We start from the raw sequence: 22,037 nt of genomic DNA, 5'->3' as shown, positions 1-22,037 counted from the left end.
GACCAGTTAGTCTGACATCAGTGGTAGGGAAGATGCTGGAGTCAATTATAAAAGACGAAATTGCAGTGCATTTGGATAGCAATAACAGGATCGTTCCAAGTCAGCATGGATTTACGAAGGGGAAATCATGCTTGACTAATCTTCTGGAATTTTTTGAGGATGTAACTAGGAAAATTGACAGAGGAGAGCCGGTGGATGTGGTGTACCTCGACTTTCAGAAAGCCTTCGACAAGGTCCCACATAGGACATTAGTGGACAAAATTAGAGCGCATGGTATTGGGGGTAGGGTACTGACATGGATAGAAAATTGGTTGACAGACAGAAAGCAAAGAGTAGGGATAAATGGGTCCCTTTCAGAATGGCAGGCAGTGACTAGTGAGGTACCGCAATGCTCGGTGCTGGGACCGTAGCTATTTACAATATACATTAATGACTTGGACAAGTTGTGTGAGTGGGCGGATGCATGGCAGATGCAGTTTAATGTGGATAAGTGTGAGGTTATCCACTTTGGTGGTAAGAACAGGAAGGCAGATTATTATCTTAATGCTGTCAAGTTAGGAAAAGGGGACGTACAATGAGATCTGGGTGTCCTAGTGCATCAGTCGCTGAAAGGAAGCATGCAGGTACAGCAGGCAGTGAAGAAAGCCAATGGAATGTTGGTCTTCATAACAAGAGGAGTTGAGTATAGGAGCAAAGAGGTCCTTCTGCAGTTGTACAGGGCCCTAGTGAGACGGCACCTGGAGTACTGTGTGCAGTTTTGGTCTCCAAATTTGAGGAAGGATATTCTTGCTATTGAGGGGGTGCAGCGTAGGTTTACTAGATTAATTCCCGGAATGGCGGGACTGTCATCTGTTGAAAGACTGGAGCAACTAGCCTTGTATACACTGGAATTTAGAAGGATGAGAGGGGATCTTATCGAAACTTATAAGATTATTAAGAGGTTGGACACGTTAGAGGCAGGAAACATGTTCCCAATGTTAGGGGAGTCCAAAACCAGGGGCCACAGTTTAAGAATAAGGGGTAGGCCATTTAGAACGGAGATGAGGAAAAACTTTTTCAGTCAGAGTTGTAAATCTGTGGAATTCTCTGCCTCAGAAGGCAGTGGAGGCCAATTCTCTGAATGCATTCAAGAGAGAGCTAGATAGAGCTCTTAAGGATAGTGGAGTCAGGGGGTATGGGGAGAAGGCAGGAATGGGGTACTGATGAGAATGATCAGCCATGATCACATTGAATGGTGGTGCTGGCTCGAAGAGCCGAATGGCCTATCCTGCACCTATTGTCTATCAATACAATCAAAGCCATTATCTGTTTATGCCAAACATAGGCACAGATTTCTGGACTAACTCAGTGGGACAGGCAGCATCTCTGATGAGAAGGAATGGGTGACGTTTTGGGTCAAGACCCTTCTTCAGTCTGAAGAAGGGCCTCGACCTGAAACATCACCCATTCCTTCTCTCCAGGAGTGCTGCCTGTCCCGCTGAGTTACTCCAGCATTTTTTGTCTCTCTTTGGTTTAAACCAGCATCTGCAGTTCCTTCCTACACCTCTGTTTATGCCAGTTTGTTCATAGTAGGTTCCTTTGAAATTTGTGAAAAACATCTCTATACAGATATTGTGAGTCAATAAATGTAATGATGAACTGAGCAATATTTCACAATCACCACAGACCTGAAAAGAGGCAAATGTTGACAACTGCCCATGTTTAGGAAATGTTTATTATGGCCCACTTTTAGTCAAAGTAACTTACACTCATTTCATGCCCAACAGTGACACTTCAGCATGAATGATATAATCCAAATTATACTAATACAATTGTAGAGTACAATTATGAAAACTAAAGATAATTTTTTTTCCAGATTTACTTGTTGATTTCGAATTTATTCTGCACAACGCTCTATGTATATTGAGGGCAATTTTCTTGATGAGTTTTAATCATTTCTTCAAATGGAATATTATTCTTCTCCAGGATCTTATGCAGGTCGAGAATGACCTTTTCTGGCAGGTGTCGTTCTCTTGCCAGAATCCAAGCATATTCTGCAAAACCCCAATGAAAAGGAATCTTGGGGACGCAGGAGTAAACCAGCGAATAACTGGTGTAGTTAGTGGATAATACGATGTATGGGACAAAGGAGAACTCTGCAGAAACACACCACCCAAAATGTTAATCAGGATTAAAGCAAGTTATTTCCATTTCACTAACTGTTACACAAAATTATCTTCAACCAATAATGCTTTAAAATTAGAATAAATGGCAAACAACATGCAAAATATACGCATCAGATGCACATGACGTTCAAGTCCATAAGTTGCCTAATTAGTTGGCCTTTCATGTGTAGATATTTAATAAAAAACACAGTTTCACTGTTGTCAAAAAAACATAAAAAATGAGAAAAAATAGCGAAAACAAGTTTGTTTTCAGTGGTGGAGAAGCCCACAACGCTTCTTTGTCTGTGCGAGCTGTTGCTAATGCGAAGCTGTGAGACAGTGATGTAAAACAGTGGCAGGCAAAGATGACCTGTTTAGACACAATCAGAAAGAGGGAGGAAATGGAAATCTAAAATGGAAAAAACCCCTCTATTGAATTGAAATGCTGCAATGGGCCTAGACTGAAAATGAGGTATTGTTCCTCAAGCTATCATGGCCTCATTGTAACAGTGCATGAGATCATAGATTGAAAAATCAGAGTGGGGCTGCCTTAGAAATTAAAATGGCAGATAAAGAGGATTGGATGTAATTGCTCCACAAAGCGATTACATAATTTACTTTTGGTTTCCCCGGTGTTTTGGGGAGATCACATTATAAACACCAAGGCATTGCACTAGATTGGAAGAAGTGCAAGTGAATTGCTGCTTTGTCTAGATCCATGGGCGTGCAAGCTCCAGTCCCTTCATCCCTTCCCTTCCTATGCCATTAACTTGACCATTATACCATTATATCAGAGGCTCAACATTAGCTTAAGAAACAACACTTGATCTAAATGAAACATTATACAAGTTGAAAAGAAAGTACATACCAGACAAATCTGGAATACTTTGAAATGGAAGTCCTGCTAAATTAACAAAAACAAAAGGGCTAGTTAGCACGAACAAAAAAAAACTAGAATTAAGAATATCCATCACTTTATAAGTACAAGCATTGAAACCCAGCCTAATTGCATGCCTCTCATACTTTCTAAAGAAAGCCGAGTGGCACATACCTGACCAGGCAATGGATAATGTGAAACATTGCATTTTCAAAAAGAAACATCAAAACTTAACATTGAGTATCTGCATATTTTAAACAAAATGCACAAAAATTCATACAAGAATGGACATAGTTTTCTTACAATATTTTAATACCATTATGACAAAAATTAGCTGTATTATCAAATATCTTGCTAGATTGTTCAATAGAACTGACTGGGTCTGTAACCTTTATAATATAATAAATATAAAATATAATATAATATAATATAATATAATATAATATAATATAATATAATATAATATAATATAATATAATATAATATAATATAATATAATATAATATAATAATTCTGTTTCACTTTCCACAGGTATGACCTGACCTATGAAATATTTCCATAAGACCATCAGACATAGGAGCAGAACTCGGCCATTCAGCCCATGAAGTCTATTCAATCATGACTGATCTATGGTTCCCTCTCAACCCCAATCTCTTGCCTTCTCCCCCTGATCTTTGATGCCCTTCCTAATCAATCTAAGCCTTAAAAAAATACCCAAATGTCTTTCCTCCACAGCCGTCTGTGGCAATGAACTCCACAGATTCACTATCCTCTGACTAAAGAAATTCCTCCTCATCTCCACTTTGAAGGTACATCCTTTTATTCTGAGGCTGTGCCCTCTGGTTCTAGACTCTCCAAATACTGGAAACATATATTCCATGTCCGCTCTATCTAGACCTTTCTTTATCCAGAAGGTTTCAATGAGGTCCCCCCCCCCCCCCAATCTTAAGCTCCAGCGAGTACAGTCCCAGAGCCGTCAAACGCTCATCATATGTTAACTCAGTCATCCCTGGGATTATTCTTGTAAACCACCTCTGGACCCTCTCCAAAGCCAGCACATCCTTCCACAGATGTGGAGCCCAAAGCTGCTCACAATATTCCAAATGTGTCATCACCGGTGTTGGATAAAGCCTCGGCATTATTTCCAACAGTATTTCCAGCTCAATTTCCAGCATTTTCTGCTTCTGTTTGAGATGTTCCCTTTTTTTGATTTCCATTTATTGATATGCTGCCTGTCCGACATTGGGATGCAGATATCCTCCAGTTGAACATCAGAAACTCTGAGGCTGAAATTTTCAGCCTCTGCTATAAAACCCAATTACTTTGACCATTATTTGAAAGAGCTCTGGAAGATGTGCCATTTTTTTCAGCCTAGAGTTCTACTTAAAATCTAGGGATAAATGAACAGTTTGTCATCTCAATGCTCATTGGGTCAGGCAACATAGAGTCAGTGTGGAAACAGGTCGTTCGGCCCAACTTGCCCACGCCGACCAACATGTCACATCGACACAAGTCACACATGCCTGTGTTGCCTATATCATTCTAACCCTATCCTATCCATGTACCTGTCCAAATGTCTTTTAAACGTTGTGATAGTACTCTGACATCTCGTTCCATATACCCACCATCCTTTGTGTAAAAAAGTTTCCCCTCAGTTCGCTATGAAATCTTTCCCCCCTCACCTTAAATCTATGTCCTCTGGTTTTTGATTCCCCTACCCTGGGTAAAAGACTGAGCATTGACCGTGTCTATTCCCCTTATGATCTTATACACCTCTACAAGATCACCCCTCATCCACCTGCACTCCAAGAAATAAAGTTCTAGCCTGCTCAACCTCTCCCTGTAGCTCAGGCCCTCGAGTCCTGGCAACATCCTCATAAATCTTCTCTGCACCTTATCCACCTTAACAACATCTTTCCTGTAACATCTTTCCTATAACAGGGTGGCCAAAACTGCACACAATAATCCAAATGTCTGAAGAAGGATGTTTTTCCTTATATCTCCCCTTGTATTCACCTAGTTCAAACACCCAATTTCATTGCAACCATGACCTTGCAGTGCGATGTTATCAGTACTGTCAGTTTGCAATCCTTAACTGCAGCTTAATACTGACACAAGAGATTGCAGATGCTGGAATCTTGAGCAAAATAAAAAGTGATGTAGGAACTCAGTGTGTCAGACAGCATCTGTGGAGGGAAATGGACAGACAACATTTCGGATTGGGACACATCTTCAGGTTGATGGTATGGTGTAAATAAAGTTGGGGAAGTGCGTTAGGGGTGGGTCAAAGCCTGATAAGTGATAGGTGGGCATGGATAAGGGGAAGGGGGAGGCTTGATAGGCAGATGAATGGTTTTAGTGTTAAAAGGAGATGAAAAGATATGATCCTTTCATATCTTTGACCACGGTGAAATGGAGAAATAAGGGTGGCAGATGATGAAAGAAGGAGAGGAGTGAAACGTAAAGCTGGAGCGAGGGATATAGATCTAGTGGAAGGAGGAAGAAGAGGGATAACAGGGAAATTGAGGGACTTGGAGGAGGGAGAGCAAACAGAGGAAGGGAAAAGAACAGGTCGATGGGGTAGTTACACAGTGTGTGCATAGGGGGATGGGGAAAGAAGTAAGAAGTGGGGGTCACAGGTTTTACTTGAAATTAGAGAATTCGATATTCATACCATTGGGATGAGCTACCCAAGCGAAATATGAGGTGTTGTTCTTTCAGTTTGTGTGTGGCCTCACTCTGACAGTGGAAGAGGCCAAGGACAGAAAGGTCAGTATGGGAATGGGAATGGGAGCTAAAATGGCTGGCAATCAGAAAGTCCAGCAGCATTGGTGGACACGGCATAAGTGCTTGTGAAATGGTTGCCTTGCCTGTGCCTTGTCCCTTCGATGTAGAGGAGGCCACATTGGGAGCACCGGGAGTGGATCTGTCTCTCCTATAAGCGCTGTTGGGGCTCTGGATGAAAGTGAGGGAGGAGGTGCAGGGACAGGTTTTACAGTACCAGCTCTGGTCAATTAATGCCAAACAAAACATCCTAAAATGGCTCAAATTTCTCCTGCATGAAGTTTGATGCTTATTCATTTAAAAAAAACATATGCAAGTAGAGAGGTCATAGAGTGATACAGAATGGAAACAGGCCCTTTGGCCCAACTTGCCCACACCAGTCGATATGTCAAGAAATATTTATTAACAACCTTCCCATTCTATGGAATATGGATAAGAAGATTAAAAATCATGACCTGTGTTCAAAGTTATGAATTCTATACTTATGTAACAAACTTTCCAGGTTTGCAATTAAGTAATATTGAAGCACAGCTTTTTAAACGATGAGCCAATTAATCATATGTCACCATTATTTCAAAGTGCATCATACAAGCACTACTATTGTCTATTTATTTGGTTTTTTTAAATATAAATACTGAACTTTTCTCTGTTGTTTATTATGGGTTTTACAGAGTAATATGTTTACATATCTGTTGTGCTGCTGCAAGTAAGAATTTTGTCATTCTGTTTCGAGACATATGACAATAAAACAATTTTTCTTCTCAAAACATGTTAGATCAGGGGACATAAATGTGTTTTATCAATGTAGGCACAAACTGCTGGAGAAACTGAGCAGGACAGAGAGCAATTCTTGAGAACATGGGCTGGTGATCATATCATATATATACAGCCGGAAACAGGCCTTTTTCGGCCCACCAAGTCCGTGCCGCCCAGTGATCCCCGCACATTAACACTATCCTACACCCACTAGGGACAATTTTTACATTTACCCAGCCAATGAACCTACATACCTGTACGTCTTTGGAGTGTGGGAGGAAACCGAAGATCTCGGAGAAAACCCACGCAGGTCACGGGGAGAACGTACAAACTCCTTACAGTGCAGCACCCGTAGTCAGGATCGAACCTGAGTCTCCGGCGCTGCATTCGCTGTAAAGCAGCAACTCTACCATTGCGCTACTGTTCGGGACCTTTCTTCAGACTCTAAAGGGTCCCAACCCCAAAAGTCTGAAGAAGGGTCCCAAACTTAAACGTCACCTATCCGTGTTTTCCAGAGATGCTGCCTGACCCACTGAGTTACTCCAGCACTTTGTGCCTTTGTTTGTAAACCAGCATCTGCAGTTCCTTGTTTCTACATAAAGGATTTTTGATGGTGGAGGCCAATAAAATCAGAATTGGAGATTTAGGGAGATAAAAACAAGCCCCTTCTCTCTGCAAGAGAATACTGGAAGGGTGGTTTGTAAGATGGTGTGCTCCTTCCATCATTTAAAGGTGGCACAGTGACACAGCTGATTGATCTGCTGTTTCACAGCGCCAGAGAACCCTAACTTTGTGTGCTGTCCATGTGGAGTTGGCATGTTCACTCTCATCCAGGGAATCTGGTTTCCTCCCACATCTCAATGATGTGTGGGTTTGTAGGTTAATTGGCCTCAGGAAATTGTTCCTAGTGCAAAAGGACTGGATGAGAAAGTGGGACAACATAGAATTAGTGTGAACGGTTGAACAATAGTAAGTATGGGCTTGGTGAACCAAAGGGTTTTTTTCCATAGATAGACACAAAAAGCTGGAGTAACTCAGCAGGTCAGACAGCATATCTGGAGAAAAGGGATAGGTGACATTTCAGGTCGAGATCCTTCTTCAGGGTAAAGGGAAAAGAGACATGTTTCCATACTGTGTCTCTAAACTAAACTAAACTAAATTTACTTCGGACCTATATATGCTCCCATTGATGGAACCTGAGTTTCACAATACTTCACTATTTTGAGCAGACATAGGAAAGAACTTTGCGGGAGATGGTTGGAGTGTCCCATGCTTCTCCAAGGCTTTGAGCACATCTTTCAAACTTTTTCTCCATCTACCTGGTAATCTCATCACTTGGAACAGAGTGTCTGCTATCACGTGATATATTATTCTTCCACAGACATGATGGAAGCGTGAAATTCTCTCTTCATGGAACATGGAAGAACCTAACGAATTCTCTGTGGTCACGGAATGGAATCTTCTATAGATAGAATGAGCAAACTACATTAACTACAAGTAGGCTCTCATCTTAAGCACTAGCATGGCACAGGTGGGATCACTGACATTTCAATGCCCCAGTCAATGTGTAACAACCAAGTCACTTCATTTTTAAGTTTGCTTAGAAGTAGCCGATGAGAAGCCAAAAGGTGATTAATATTATGGAGAAATTTGACAAGTCATTAAAACAATAAATATATATTTCTCCCAACTTTGTATACTTACATTTATATTGAAGAGTAGCTGTTACATTCAAAGTGGTTGGAACTAGGTCTCCCTCATAATGTTGCAAAGAACCATTCTCCCTGGAAAAAGCACATATTTATTGGTTTTGAATAAAATGAATAATCTTTCCAGCGTTACCATATTTTTGAGGTCTCAAGTGCAGTCAGTGAACATCTGGCTCAATCAGCAGAGGAAAGCAAATGAAGAACTGGCTCCTCATTCAATTAGCCATGTAGCATTGCAGGATCCACTTCATTCACTAAAGGGACATGTTTAGGACATCTACAGAACAAAAGGTTTACTGACCATGTAGCAGAATTTACTTCTTACTTACGATGAAGAAGGTTGTGGATTTCAAGTGATGTCCTGAAATATATCCACCTCACAAAAAAGAGAAGATGCTGTCAGTCTTGACGAGCATAAAGGTGGAGAGGTCCCCAGGGCCTGACAAAATATATCCTAGTACATGTGGGAATCCAGGAAAGAAATTGCTGGGGTCCTAGCATGGATATTTGCATTATTGTTAGCCACAGGTGAGATACGGGAAGACTACACGGTGCCTAATGCTGTGCTTTTGCAAGGCTAACCATAGAACTACAGGCTGGTAAGCCTAATATCAGTGCTGTTGTTAACAGAGAGGATTGTGAGATGCAAGATCCAGCTGCATTTGGAAAGGCAAGGACTGATTAGCGAAAGCCAGTGCAGCATTTCTCGTGGGAAATTGTGCCCCTTAAATTTGATTGAGGTTTTTGAAGAGGTGACCAAGAGGACAGACAAGGTCGGGGTGGTGGATGTTATCTACATGAACTTTAGCAAGGCCTTTGATAAGGCAGCATATGGTAGATTAGTCCAGAAGGTTAGATCACATGGGATCCAGGGTGAGCGAGCCAAATGGATAAAGACATTGTCCTGGTGATGAGAGCAAGAGGGTAGAAGTGGAGGTTTTTTGTTTCCAAATTAGAGGCCTGTGACCAGTGGTGTTTAATGGGGATCCATGCTAGATCCCTGTAGTTTGCCATCTATATTACTGATTTGGGTGACAATGTAGTGGACATGGTTGGTAGATTTCAAGCTGACACCAAAATTAATGGTGCAGAAGACAGTGATGGTTATTTAAGATTACCGCAAAAACTAGATCAACTGGAAAAGTAGGCCAGGGAATGGCAGATGGAATTTAACTCAGTCAAATGTGAAGTGATGCATTTGGGATGATAAACCAGGGCACAATAAATGAGAGTCCTGGGGAGTGTTGTAGAGCAGAGAGGCCTAAGGGAACATGTGCCTAATTCCTTCGAAGTTGCAACACAGAGAGACAGGGTGGTAAAAAAAGCATATGGCATGCTTGTTTTCTACAGTCAGTTCATAGACTGGTTGGGATGTCATGTTAATAGACAATAGACAATAGACAATAGGTGCAGGAGTAGGCCATTCAGCCCTTCGAGCCAGCACCGCCATTCAATGCGATCATGGCTGATCACTCTCAATCAGTACCCCGTTCCTGCCTTCTCCCCATACCCCCTCACTCCGCTATCCTTAAGAGCTCTATCCAGCTCTCTCTTGAAAGCATCCAACGAACTGGCCTCCACTGCCTTCTGAGGCAGAGAATTCCACACCTTCACCACTCTCTGACTGAAAAAGTTCTTCCTCATCTCCGTTCTAAATGGCCTACCCCTTATTCTTAAACTGTGGCCCCTTGTTCTGGACTCCCCCAACATTGGGAACATGTTTCCTGCCTCTAATGTGTCCAATCCCCTAATTATCTTATATGTTTCAATAAGATCCCCCCTCATCCTTCTAAATTCCAGTGTATACAAGCCTAATTGCTCCAGCCTTTCAACATACGACAGTCCCGCCATTCCGGGAATTAACCTAGTGAACCTACGCTGCACGCCCTCAATAGCAAGAATATCCTTCCTCAAATTTGGAGACCAAAACTGCACACAGTACTCCAGGTGCTGTCTCACCAGGGCCCGGTACAACTGTAGAAGGACCTCTTTGCTCCTATACTCAACTCCTCTTGTAATGAAGGCCAACATTCCATTGGCTTTCTTCACTGCCTGCTGTACCTGCATGCTTCCTTTCAGTGACTGATGCCCTAGGACACCCAGATCTCGTTGAACATCCCCTCTTCCTAACTTGACACCATTCAGATAATAATCTGCCTTTCTATTCTTACTTCCAAAGTGAATAACCTCACACTTATCTACATTAAACTGCATCTGCCATGTGTCCGCCCACTCACACAACCTGTCCAAGTCACCCTGCAGCCTTATTGAATCTTCCTCACAATTCACACTACCCCCCCAGCTTAGTATCATCTGCAAATTTGCTAATGGTACTTTTAATCCCTTCATCTAAGTCATTAATGTATATCGTAAATAGCTGGGGTCCCAGCACCGAACCTTGCGGTATCCCACTGGTCACTGCCTGCCATTCCGAAAGGGACCCATTTATCCCCACTCTTTGCTTTCTGTCTGTCAACCAATTTTCTATCCATGTCAGTACCCTACCCCCAATACCATGTGCTCTAATTTTGCCCACTAATCTCCTATGTGGGACCTTGTCGAAGGCTTTCTGAAAGTCGAGGTACACCACATCCACTGACTCTCCCCTGTCAATTTTCCTAGTTACATCCTCAAAGAATTCCAATAGATTTGTCAAGCATGATTTCCCCTTCGTAAATCCATGCTGACTCGGAATGATCCTGTTACTGCTATCCAAATGCTCAGCAATTTCGTCTTTTATAATTGACTCCAGCATCTTCCCCACCACTGATGTCAGACTAACTGGTCTATAATTACCCGTTTTTTCTCTCCCTCCTTTCTTAAAAAGTGGGATAACATTTGCTATCCTCCAATCCACAGGAACTGATCCTGAATCTATAGAACATTGAAAAATGATCTCCAATGCTTCCACTATTTCTAGAGCCACCTCCTTAAGTACCCTGGGATGCAGACCATCAGGCCCTGGGGATTTATCAGCCTTCAGTCCCATCAGTCTACCCAAAACCATTTCCTGCCTAATGTGGATTTCCTTCAGTTCCTCCGTCACCCTAGGTTCTCCGGCCCCTAGAACATTTGGGAGATTGTGTGTATCTTCCTCAGTGAAGACAGATCCAAAGTAACGGTTTAACTCGTCTGCCATTTCTTTGTTCCCCATAATAAATTCCCCTGCTTCTGTCTTCAAGGGACCCACATTTGCCTTGACTATTTTTTTCCTCTTTACGTACGTAAAAAAACTTTTGCTATCCTCCTTTATATTATTGGCTAGTTTACCCTCGTACCTCATCTTTTCTCCCCGTATTGCCTTTTTAGTTAACTTTTGTTGCTCTTTAAAAGAGTCCCAATCCCCTGTCTTCCCACTCTTCTTTGCTATGTTATACTTCCTCTCCTTAATTTTTATGCTGTCCTTTACTTCCCTTGTCAGCCACAGGTGTCTCTTACTCCCCTTAGAGTCTTTCCGCCTCTTTGGGATAAATTGATCCTGCAACCTCTGCATTATTCCCAGGAATACCTGCCATTGCTGTTCTACCGTCTTCCCTGCTTGGGCCTCCTTCCAGTCAATTTTGGCCAGCTCCTGCCTCATGCCTCTGTAATCCCCTTTGCTATACTGTAATACTGACACTTCCGATTTTCCCTTCTGCCTTTCCATTTGCAGAGTAAAACTTATCATGTTGTGATCACTGCCTCATAATGGCTCTTTTACCTCTAGTCCCCTTATCAGATCAGGATCATTACACAACACTCAATCCAGAATTGCCTTCTCCCTGGTAGGCTCCAGTACAAGCTGTTCTAAGAATCCATCTCGCTGTCTAAGACATTGAGGAATATAGTTTATAGTGTAGAGTTCTGATTACCTAACTACAGGAAGGATATTATTAAACTGGAAAAAGTACAGATAAGATCCACAAGGATGTTGCCCAGATAGGATGGCTTTAGATAGAAGGCTGGGACTATTTTCCCTGGAGAATAGGAGCTGAGGGGTGGTCTTACAGAGGTACATAAAATCACGAGAGTCACAGATAAGGTCACAGTCTTTTTCCCAGGATAGAGGGGTTTAGTGGAAGAGGGAAGATAGACACAAAATGCTGGAGTAACTCAGCGGGCCAGGCAGCATCTCCGGAGAGAAGGAATGGGTGACGTTTCGAGTCGAGACCCTTCTTCAGACTTAGTAGAAGAGAACTGAGATGAGGAAAAACTTTTTCAGTCAGAGAGTTGTGAATCTGTGGAATTCTCTGCCTCAGAGGGCAGTGGAGGCCAATTCTCTGAATACATTCAAGAGAGAGCTAGATAGAGCTCTTAAGGATAGCGGAGTCAGGGGGTATGGGGAGAAAGCAGGAACGGGGTACTGATTGAGAATGATCAGCCATGATCACATTGAATGGCGGTGCTGGCTCGAAGGGCCGAATGGCCTACTCCTGCACCTATTGTCTATTGTCTATTGTCTAAGATGGGAAGTGGAGAAAAGCTGAGAATGGACATTTTCAGCAAATTTTTTCTAGTGTCATGCCACCTCACTGTCCATGAACATCACTGAATGCATGGAGTGAGTGTTAGCAATTTTATAAATTGCCAATTATAGAGGCACAGAGTGAAACAGCATGGAAACAACCACTTTGTCCAACTTGCCCATGCAGACAAAGATACCCAATCCCTCGCAACCTTTTCTTCCCTATCCATGTACATGTCTAAATATCTTTTAAATGTTGATCCAGAGAACCATTTTACTCTTCACATGAAAGAGCTGATGCCCAACGGAAATGAAGCAGGTGAGCAGTTAAAAACAGGAGCAAGCCTAGCTCGACAAATCTCACCCTTGAGAAAAATCCAAACTGCTGGAGGATCTCAGTGGGTCAGGCAGAGTCTGGGAAGGGAAATGGACAGTTGGCATTTTGGGTTGGGATCCTTCGTCAAACTGATGGTGTAGCCGAAGGGTAGCCCAGGGGGAGGGGTGGGGCAAGAGTTGGTAAATGGTTGATAGATCCAGGTAATCCAGAAGGTTGATTGGAAGATGAGACACATAGGGGAGAGAAGGGTGGAGATGGTAACCAAGGCTGGAGAAGATAAAAGGGTGCAAATGGTGGATGATAAGAAAGAAAAGGCGATGAGTGTAAGATAGAACTGGAGGGAGGGATGTGTAGTAAGGAACTGCAGATGCTGGTTTAAACCAAAGATAGACACAAAATGCTGGAGTAACTCGGCAAGACAGGCAGCATCTCTGGAGAGAAGTAAAGGGTGATGTTTCGGGTCGAGACCCTTCTTCAGAGGGGTGATGGGTGGAAGGGAACAGTGGAATCAAAAATGGGGGACCCCTAGTAGGGAGGGGTGGGTGATGAGCAGATGTAAGAGGTGGTGGAGGAGGAAGGAACTGGGTGACACAGGTAAGGGGAATGGAGAAATGTGGGGGCACAGCTGGGTAGAAGAAGTGGAGAGCAAGGATTTGCCCAAAATTGGAGAATTTAACATTCTTGCTATTAGGTCTTAGTCTAACCAAGGGGGTGCTGTGCTTCCAGTTTGTGCATGGCCTCTCTCTGTGGCTATTTTGGAGGCCAAGGACAGACAGGTCAACATGGGACTGGTGAGGGGAATTGAAATGGCTAGTAACCGGGAGTTCAAGCTGACCACTCACTCCACTGGGTCTCTCATTTTTCTTCTCCACCCTCCCCTGTTCCCATCCATCCACCATCCCTCCCTATAGTTGAACATTTTACTCCCCATTCACACCCCCTTTGCCTTCTCTACTTATCACCTCCAGCCTTGGTTACTATCTTCACCCTTCTCCCCCCCACCCGACTCAAGTGCTAATCAGCTCCTTACCTGGATCTACCTATTACTTCCCAGCGCTTGCCCCACCCCTTTCCTCACCTCATTCTACCTGGTATCCTCTGTCTACTGCATCAGTTTGAAGAAGGGTGGCAACCATAATGTCCATTTCCCACCATGGATGCTGCCTGACCTGTTGAGTTCCTCCAACACATTGATTTTACTCAAGATTCCAGCATCTGCAGACTCTCCTGCCTCCAAATCCCACTCCTTTCCTTTCATCAGAAACCAAATTTATCTCCACTGAATCTATGGCAAGGACAAACTGGTGAGGTAAACAGATTGTTACCTCAGGCCCATCTACAATTGTAACAGTGAGCCCAGCATGGATGTCATCTGGTTTCCCCAAAAGGTGAAGATGTTAGAATTAAGATCAGGGCCCGAGGGGCAATACTGACAAGTTTTTGAATTTTCCTCACAGAGTGAGAAGGACATAGATTGTGAATCTAGTGGCAACAAAAAATTCACGACTTATCTGAGTGAACAGGCAATCCCTCTCCGCCAGCCTAATTTCCAAAAGAAAGCCCCGGCCTACACATTATATCTTTGCCATTATATCTCTGTCCGAAGAACTGTCTGCCTTGACCTGAAAAGTCACCTATTCCTTCGCTCCAGAGAGACTGGAGTGCACTTTGTGTCTGTCTGCACTTTGTGTCTATCTTCAGTGTAAACTGACATCTGCAGTTCCTTTCTACACCTTTCATGTACTCTGTCAGGTCACTCTCAGCATGCTTTGCTCCAATGAAATCAAGCCCAGTTTATCCAATCTCTCTAAAATCCTCCAATCTAGGCAACATTCTGATGAATCTCCTCTGAGCTCTTTCCAGCGCTATCAAATCTTTCCTAAAGTGCAGCAACCAAAATTGCATAAAATACACCTAGTGGAGCCTAACCAGTGTTTTGTAAAATTGTAACATAACATCCCAAATCTATGCCACAACCAATGTAGGCAGATGGCTTCGTCAGTAGCCTATTGACCTATGTGGCCTATGTTACCACTGTATTGTTAATATGTTCTCCTTTCACTTAGGTTTCATTTTTGCCTTATTTTGATTCTTTGGAGAAATCAGTTAAAGAAAGTTGTTAATGACACCTGCACAAAGTAACTTATTACCAATTGTAACATTTTGCTTAGGATGGTAATGCAGATATTGGGCTTTGACACTTCTGGAGTAACCAAACAAAATTTATGCTGAACAAGGCTTTGGTATATCATCATCATATCATATATATACAGCCGGAAACAGGCCTTTTCGGCCCACCAAGTCCGCGCCGCCCAGCGATCCCCGCACATCAACACCATCCCACACCCACGAGGGACAATTTTTACATTTACCCAGCCAATTAACCTACATACCTGTACGTCTTTGGTACGGTATCTGTTCAAATATAATTCAAATTAGCTTCAAGAGCTTCTTTGGAGGTCCTGATTTTAAAACTGCATTCTTTGCATGTCCAAAATGTTAGAACATTTATGCCTTTGATTTTGGTCTTGTTTTTTTCTCCATCGATGTGTGGAATACTTACAACCTCTCCACTGTATTAAGCTTTATCCAACCGCCATCATCCAGGGTGTATTTTTCTGAAACGCATTGACCGGAAACAAAATGTGTGGGAAGTCGTTCAATCTCATGCCATATCCCCAAGTACTATGGACAAAAAAAACATCCTGGTTTATTTTGGCTGCGTATACTGATCACAGTCCTGGGAAATAACTCAAAAAAAGCCAACAAATTCAACCACTTCAGAAGCCCTGTCATCTTCAAATTATTCCAAAGTGAAGAATCAGGTAGTTTCTGTGCTTGGGTGCAATCATTGTTTTCTTACAATTCATTTATATAGCAAGTTCTGAAACAGCAGTGCAACAAATGACAATTTGATATCATGTTTATGGTTATCAGATAGTACATTGGAGAAATAAAATAAGAGTAATAAAATAATCTACAAAAATGTGCAATGTAATCTTTTGTGTACCTGAAAATCAGATGGATCTTTGCCTACAATTTCATCCAAAACACTTTCCCTCAAGAGATGAATCAGATTACATTGCACAATTGTGTTCCAAGTAAATCAGTGCTCCCTTGGAACTGCACTGAAATGATAAAATAGAATAAATGTTCGGAATTTATTTGAAACCATAACATTCTGGTCTCATTGTAGACTTCAGAACCAATGAGCCAAATTAAGAAAATAAAAATTAATGATCTACAGATAGACACAAAATGCTCGAGTAACTCAGCAGGACAGGAAGCATCTCTGCATAGAAGGAATGGGTAATGTTTCAGGTCGAGACCCTTCTGACATCTGTCTTGTTTTAAAGCATTAATGTCCACCCTAAACCATAAACATATTCACAGCGTCAAAAGGATTGATTTACTACTATATATCAAAAATACTTAATTGAAGATTTTTTTAAATTAAGGAATAAATATCTCTTTGGGTATCGTTGCAACAATACCCTCAAGTTTTGAATCGGATGGTGTTCTTGGTTCTTGGTCCTCCAAAATATTCCAAATGGAATTTAAACTTGAGGTGGCGGAGTATGGACTTAAGCAAGAAGGGCTTCTTGGAGAAGAAGAGCCGTCTTAAATTTAGTTGCGTCTGGTTGAGTAACTATAGTAGGGTGAAGACTATTCCATGCTTTAATTGTGCGAGGGGAGAATGAATATACATCTGTCGATAGCTGGCATCTCAAATTGAATCGAGTGCCCTCGTCTACTCCTGATAGGTTTGGGTTTGGTGTAGATGTGGTAATCTATGTCGAGCTGACCATTTAACATTTTGTAAAAACAGGTCAAATGGTGGGCTTTACGTCTGTCTTGGAGAGTGTTTCATCCCAATGAATTTAGAAGTTCGGTAACACTCGCTTCTCTCTCTCATAGGTATTTGTAACAAAACGAGCTGCCTGTCTTTGGACCCGTTCGATGGAAGAAATGTTGCCGAGGTCTCATGGAAAACACACCCATTGCACGAATTCAACTGACACCAACATTATTTCAAGAACATCTGTAACTCAGTCGAAGCAAGGAACTGCAGATGCTGGTTAATGAAAAAAACACTCAAAGTGTGAGTAATTCAGCAGGTCAGGCAGCACCCCTGTGGAATGTGGATAGGAAACGTGATCAGTCTGAAGATGGGTCTCGATCTGAAATGTCACCTATCCATTTCTATTTCTGTTTTCCATTCCTGTCGGAAATCCTAGCAATCCCAGAATGGGAGCGGCACGGTGGCGCAGTGGTAGAGTTGCTGCCTTACAGCGCCAGAGACCCAGGTTCAATCCTAACAATGGGTGATGTCTGTATGGATTTTGAACGTTCTCCCTGTGACCATGTGGGTTTTCTCCAGGAGCCCCGGTTTCCTCCCACACTCCAAAAATGTACAGGTTTTCAGGTTAATTGGCTTGGTAAAATTGTAAATTGACCTTAGTGTGTGTAAGATAGTGTTAGTGTGCGGGGATCGCTGGTCGGTGTGGACTCGGTGGGCCGATGGGCCTGTTTCTACACTTACATACAAATGGATAAGTGTATCTCTAAACTAAACTAAAACTAAGCTAAACTAAACTAAACATCTTCCAGTGTTAGGAGGGTGACCTAGTTCTCCATTGAATCTGCCAGTATGCTAACCTTGAAAATCAAAGTTCTAGGTGCTGGAAAACTAAAGTAGAAACAAAGAAATACTGGAAATACTCAGGTCTGCTGGGAAGAGAAACGGAGTCAATGTTTCACATCAAAGACCGTCCACCTGAACTGGGAAGGAGACGAAAGAAAGTTGTTGAGGGGGAAGGGAAGGGAAGAATGTCTATGTACGGTAGGGTAAAACTGGTGACCAGAGGGTTAAAAGTGTAACCAGGGTTACCTGGTCAATGTGTGAATGGGAGTTGTTAGAGGGCAAATTTGCCCCAAGTGTATCGTGGATGCAAAAGTGGGATAACATAGAACCAGTGTGTACAGGTAATCGATGGCCGACATGGACTCAGTGGGCTGAAGGGTCTGTTTCAATCAATATTATAATTTTGAAAATCATGTTGCAATATATTCTTCGTGGAGTCTATTCATGCATATTGTTTTCACTGATAACAAGTCTGTTTTATCAAGAGCAGAACTGAAGTGAAGAAGGATTATTCCACTTGGGTCACTCACAACCCAATGGTATGGACATTGAATTCTCCAATTTTAGATGACCTCTAACAAACCCTTTACTCCTCCACACCCCTCTTTCTCCCCCCCTCCCCTGTGTCCCTTCTATTTCTCCCCTCCCCCTCCATTCCTTCCTCTGGCTTTACAATTCACAACTTCAATCCTTTTGTCTCACATCTTCTGTTTTTTTCATCTCTGGCCTTTATCCTCTACCATCTGCCTATCAAAAACTCCCCTCGTCTGTGTTCACCTATTATCTGCTGTGTTTTGTCCAGCCAAATAGGTACGCAATTAACTGATAGACAAAATGCAGGAGTAATGCAGCAGCTCAGGCAGCATCTCTGGAGAAAAGGAATAGGTAACGCTTCACTGATGAAGGGTCTCGACCTGAAACATCACCTATTCCTTCTCTCCAGAGATGCTGCCTGATCCGCTGAGTTACTCTGGAATTTTGTGTCTATCTTTGGTGTAAACCAGCATCTGCAGTTCCTTCTTACACAATCAACGAATGTCCTTTAGAGTGATATTCTCCTGTATCATCTACAAATGGCACTGAAGTTATGAGCCAGACTGCGACTACAAACTCTTCATGAAGCTGTGCGTTCTACCACCAAGGACAAAGGTACCTTCAGATTCTCCTCTGTCACACACTCGTAGTCCTCATTTAGAAATATATTGCCAGTCCTTTATCATTGCAGGGTCACAAGCCTTGAACTCCCTACCCAATAACACTGTGAAAGTTACCACCAACAATGCTCAATGGCAGCTCACAACCACTTTTTCAGCAACAGTTTGGGAAGACCAATAAATGTTGGCCTTGCCATTGACATTAAAAAGAATAGAACACAGCTTTCTCCCATGTTTGCCCAAAGGTAAATGTAAAGCTTTCTCTTGGAGTTATCTACATCTGGCAGCCATACAGTCAATGCCTTTGCCCTCTTTAGTGAATTCACTTACCTTCTTTCATCGTGGTGAATAATGTAGCAACTCTATGAGAAACACTGAATGGTTTAAAACCTTTTTTATTTGGGATTGTGCTAACAGTCCAAAGGATCATGGTGATCAGCAGAACTAAAGACCCACAAGGTGAGAGAACCAGATACACAACTCATACACCATTCAGCAAGTGCTGCTTATTTTCCAATGTAAAAGCTGCCAGGAATATCTCGTCACATAACAAATGCAAAGATCACATATAGCCACATAATTAACTACTAACCTTCCTCAGAGTGAAATTTTGTTGTATTTCTACATTGGGACAGAGATTCGAGCTACTTGCTCGGGTGAAGCAGAAGGTGGAAATAGCCAGCAACAGCAGAAGCCCCTGCATGTTAGCTTCTCGGCGGCACCTGGAAGAGGAAGCGGATACACACAGTAGGTTTCTCACCCATCACTCGGATACTTTGGTTGCAGCAATAGAAGGAGACGCGTGAAAACAAATGGAAAAAAACATGGGTGGGTGTATGGGTGGGTGGGTGTGTGTATGGGTGGGTGGGTGGGTGTATGGGTGGGAGCGTTGGTGTATGGGTGGGTGGGTGTATGGGTGGGTGTATGGGTGTATTGGTGGGTGGGTGTATGGGTTGGAGTGTGGGTGGTGGGTGTATGGGTGGGGGGGTGGGTGGGTGTATGGGTGTATGGGTGGGTGTATGGGTGGGTGGGTGTATTGGTGGGTGTATGGGTGGGTGGGTGTATGGGTGTATGGTGGGTGTATGGGTGGGTGGGTGTATTGGTGGGTGTATGGGTGGGTGGGTGTATGGGTGGGTGTATGGGTGTATTGGAGGGTGGGTGTATGGGTGGGTGTATGGGTGGGTGTGGGGCTGGATGGGTTGTATGGGTGGGTGGGAATATAGGTGGGTGTATGGGTTTATGGGTGGGTGGATGGATGGGTGGGTTGGTGGGACTGTATGGGTTATATGGGTGGGTGGATTGGGCTATATGGGTTGTATGGGTGGGTGTATGGGTGGATCAGACTATCTCCCTCTCCCACCCCTGCCCCCAGCATGTAATTCCCAGTTTGCAGTTTCCCTGCTTTGCATATTTTCATTCTTTGCTCCTTTTCTATGCATCTCCGTTTCCTTAAACAAGAGTCTGCAGAGTAAATAAGACCCGCTCTTCGATAACAACACTGACAAATGTTCAAATGACATCTGCACATTTGCCTCTCACCATTCCCCTCGATGGAGCCGTGCTGTATCTGGGACCCGTTGGCTTGAAGCTCTTTGTGAATCATCATAAGAAGGGGAAGTTTGGCAACGAATCGTGAAGAGCTCCTGTTCCCCTTCCATAGGTTTTCTCAAGGTATACAGTAATATGGATGGAAATGTCCGAGCTCCTTCCGATCATTACCTTTTCACTAAGTAAAGGGGTTTTCTAGTTGAACAAGCGCATGTCATTTGTTTAAGTATATATACACCAGCCTGAAATTATTCACTTCCCGTTCACTTTCAGACTCTAAACGTTCTACTGTGAAAACTGTGGCCTGTTTTTAGTTGCTTTATGCTTTAACCTGACGCAGAAGATAGACGCGAAATGTAACTCAGCGGGTCAGGCAGCATCTGTGGGTGGAAGGAACGGGTGGCGTTTCTGGTCCAGACCCTTCTCGGGTAAGCACCAGCCCGTGGTCTATCCTCGACCTTCCTCTCTCCGTTAATGTGCGAACAGTTCTTTCCGTCCCAAGATTTCAGTTCTAGTTTTATAACGGGGAGACTGTGCGGTGAACATCTTCAGCGTTGAACTTAAATGCGCTCCATTCTATTTCACACTCTGTTACCAGTTAGTTAGCAATTCTCTGCTCATGGGGAGGCTGGGGCTCCAAGCAAAAACCTGACTCCGGTCTTCAATCACTTTCCTCGCTCCATTCACCCTTACACCACGCCCGTAAAAAACGAACCCGTGTCGGGAGGATCTTACACCGAGGATAGACACAAAATGCTGGAGTAACTCCGCGGGACAGGCAGCATCTTTGGAGAGAAGGAAAGGGGGTCGAGACTCTGCTTCCATGGGGAAAAAAACTAACATCCTCGTAAAAAAAGATTCTCGTAACTAGGAATCCCATCTATTCCGGCAAAATGCGTTGTTCGGCAGGGCAGTTAATTATATCCCTTCAACCAGACCGACAATCTCTGCAAACAAAAGGCTTAATGGCTCCTATCTAACCTGATAGAATTCCTCTTAAAATCAGCCACAAAACAAGCCCTCGGATCACCGGCTCTTTCAGGCGAACCATATTCCAAAGGAACAGGAGATCAGACAAAACCATCACGTTTCATGGAGGGCAAACTTGTCAAAGGGACCCGTCTGATTATATATATATATATATATATCTTTGGATATATATATATATATATATATATATATACATACATACATACATACATACATACATACATACATACATACATACATACTTACATACATACATACATACATATACATATACATATATATATATATCCGTCTGATTATATGTAATGTATCTCCATATTATAAGAAACCTTATAATATAGCTTACCTGGCAAACAAGATGCGCGGGTGCTGTGTGTTCTGGAGTTGGTCCCAGCTGATGTGTGCCACTGTCTAATTCACCGCACCGCGACCAATCCTTATATCCGTGTCAACACTTAACCGGGGAAGCGGGTCTATGTGACAGGACAGGTGACACCAATCCCAGCCCAGCCCCAGGGAAGATCACAGTCATGCACACGCCGGAGCGTGTATGTGTGTGCGTCTGCTAAGTGTCGTGCTCCAAGTTCCTACAATGTACATTAAAGCTATAAAGGGTCATAGGGTGACATGGTGTGGAAACTGGTCCTTC

At 43.0% G+C, this 22,037-nt stretch overlaps 1 protein-coding gene across 1 annotated transcript; it reads right to left on the bottom strand.

Annotated features, from left to right (window-relative positions):
- Positions 1-1,753: 1,753 nt before the first annotated feature.
- On the bottom strand, positions 1,754-21,830 carry LOC144599137 (apolipoprotein D-like). Its single transcript, XM_078409869.1, has 6 exons — positions 21,735-21,830; positions 19,443-19,572; positions 15,615-15,736; positions 8,266-8,345; positions 3,013-3,048; positions 1,754-2,135 (listed from the first exon to the last, which is right to left on the bottom strand). The coding sequence occupies exons 2-6, from the start codon at positions 19,551-19,553 to the stop codon at positions 1,894-1,896; spliced, it is 591 nt and encodes a 196-aa protein (XP_078265995.1). The 5' UTR covers positions 19,554-19,572; positions 21,735-21,830; the 3' UTR covers positions 1,754-1,893.
- Positions 21,831-22,037: the final 207 nt, after the last annotated feature.

This window comes from Rhinoraja longicauda, chromosome 13 (genome assembly GCF_053455715.1).
Source record: "Rhinoraja longicauda isolate Sanriku21f chromosome 13, sRhiLon1.1, whole genome shotgun sequence".
NCBI classification, from domain to species: domain Eukaryota; kingdom Metazoa; phylum Chordata; class Chondrichthyes; order Rajiformes; family Arhynchobatidae; genus Rhinoraja; species Rhinoraja longicauda.
Note: the sequence above shows the minus strand (reverse complement) of the source record. Positions and strands in the feature narration are given on the sequence as shown.

Coding starts and splice junctions, on each gene's coding strand:
- LOC144599137 (XM_078409869.1), bottom strand. CDS start 19,553: ATGCAGGGGCTTCTGCTGTTGCTGGCTATTTCCACCTTCTGCTTCACC. Junction 15,737..19,442: donor AAAATTTCACTCTGAGGAAG/GTTAGTAGTTAA, acceptor TTTTGTCCATAG/TACTTGGGGATATGGCATGA. Junction 8,346..15,614: donor CTTAATACAGTGGAGAGGTT/GTAAGTATTCCA, acceptor TGCTTTTTCCAG/GGAGAATGGTTCTTTGCAAC.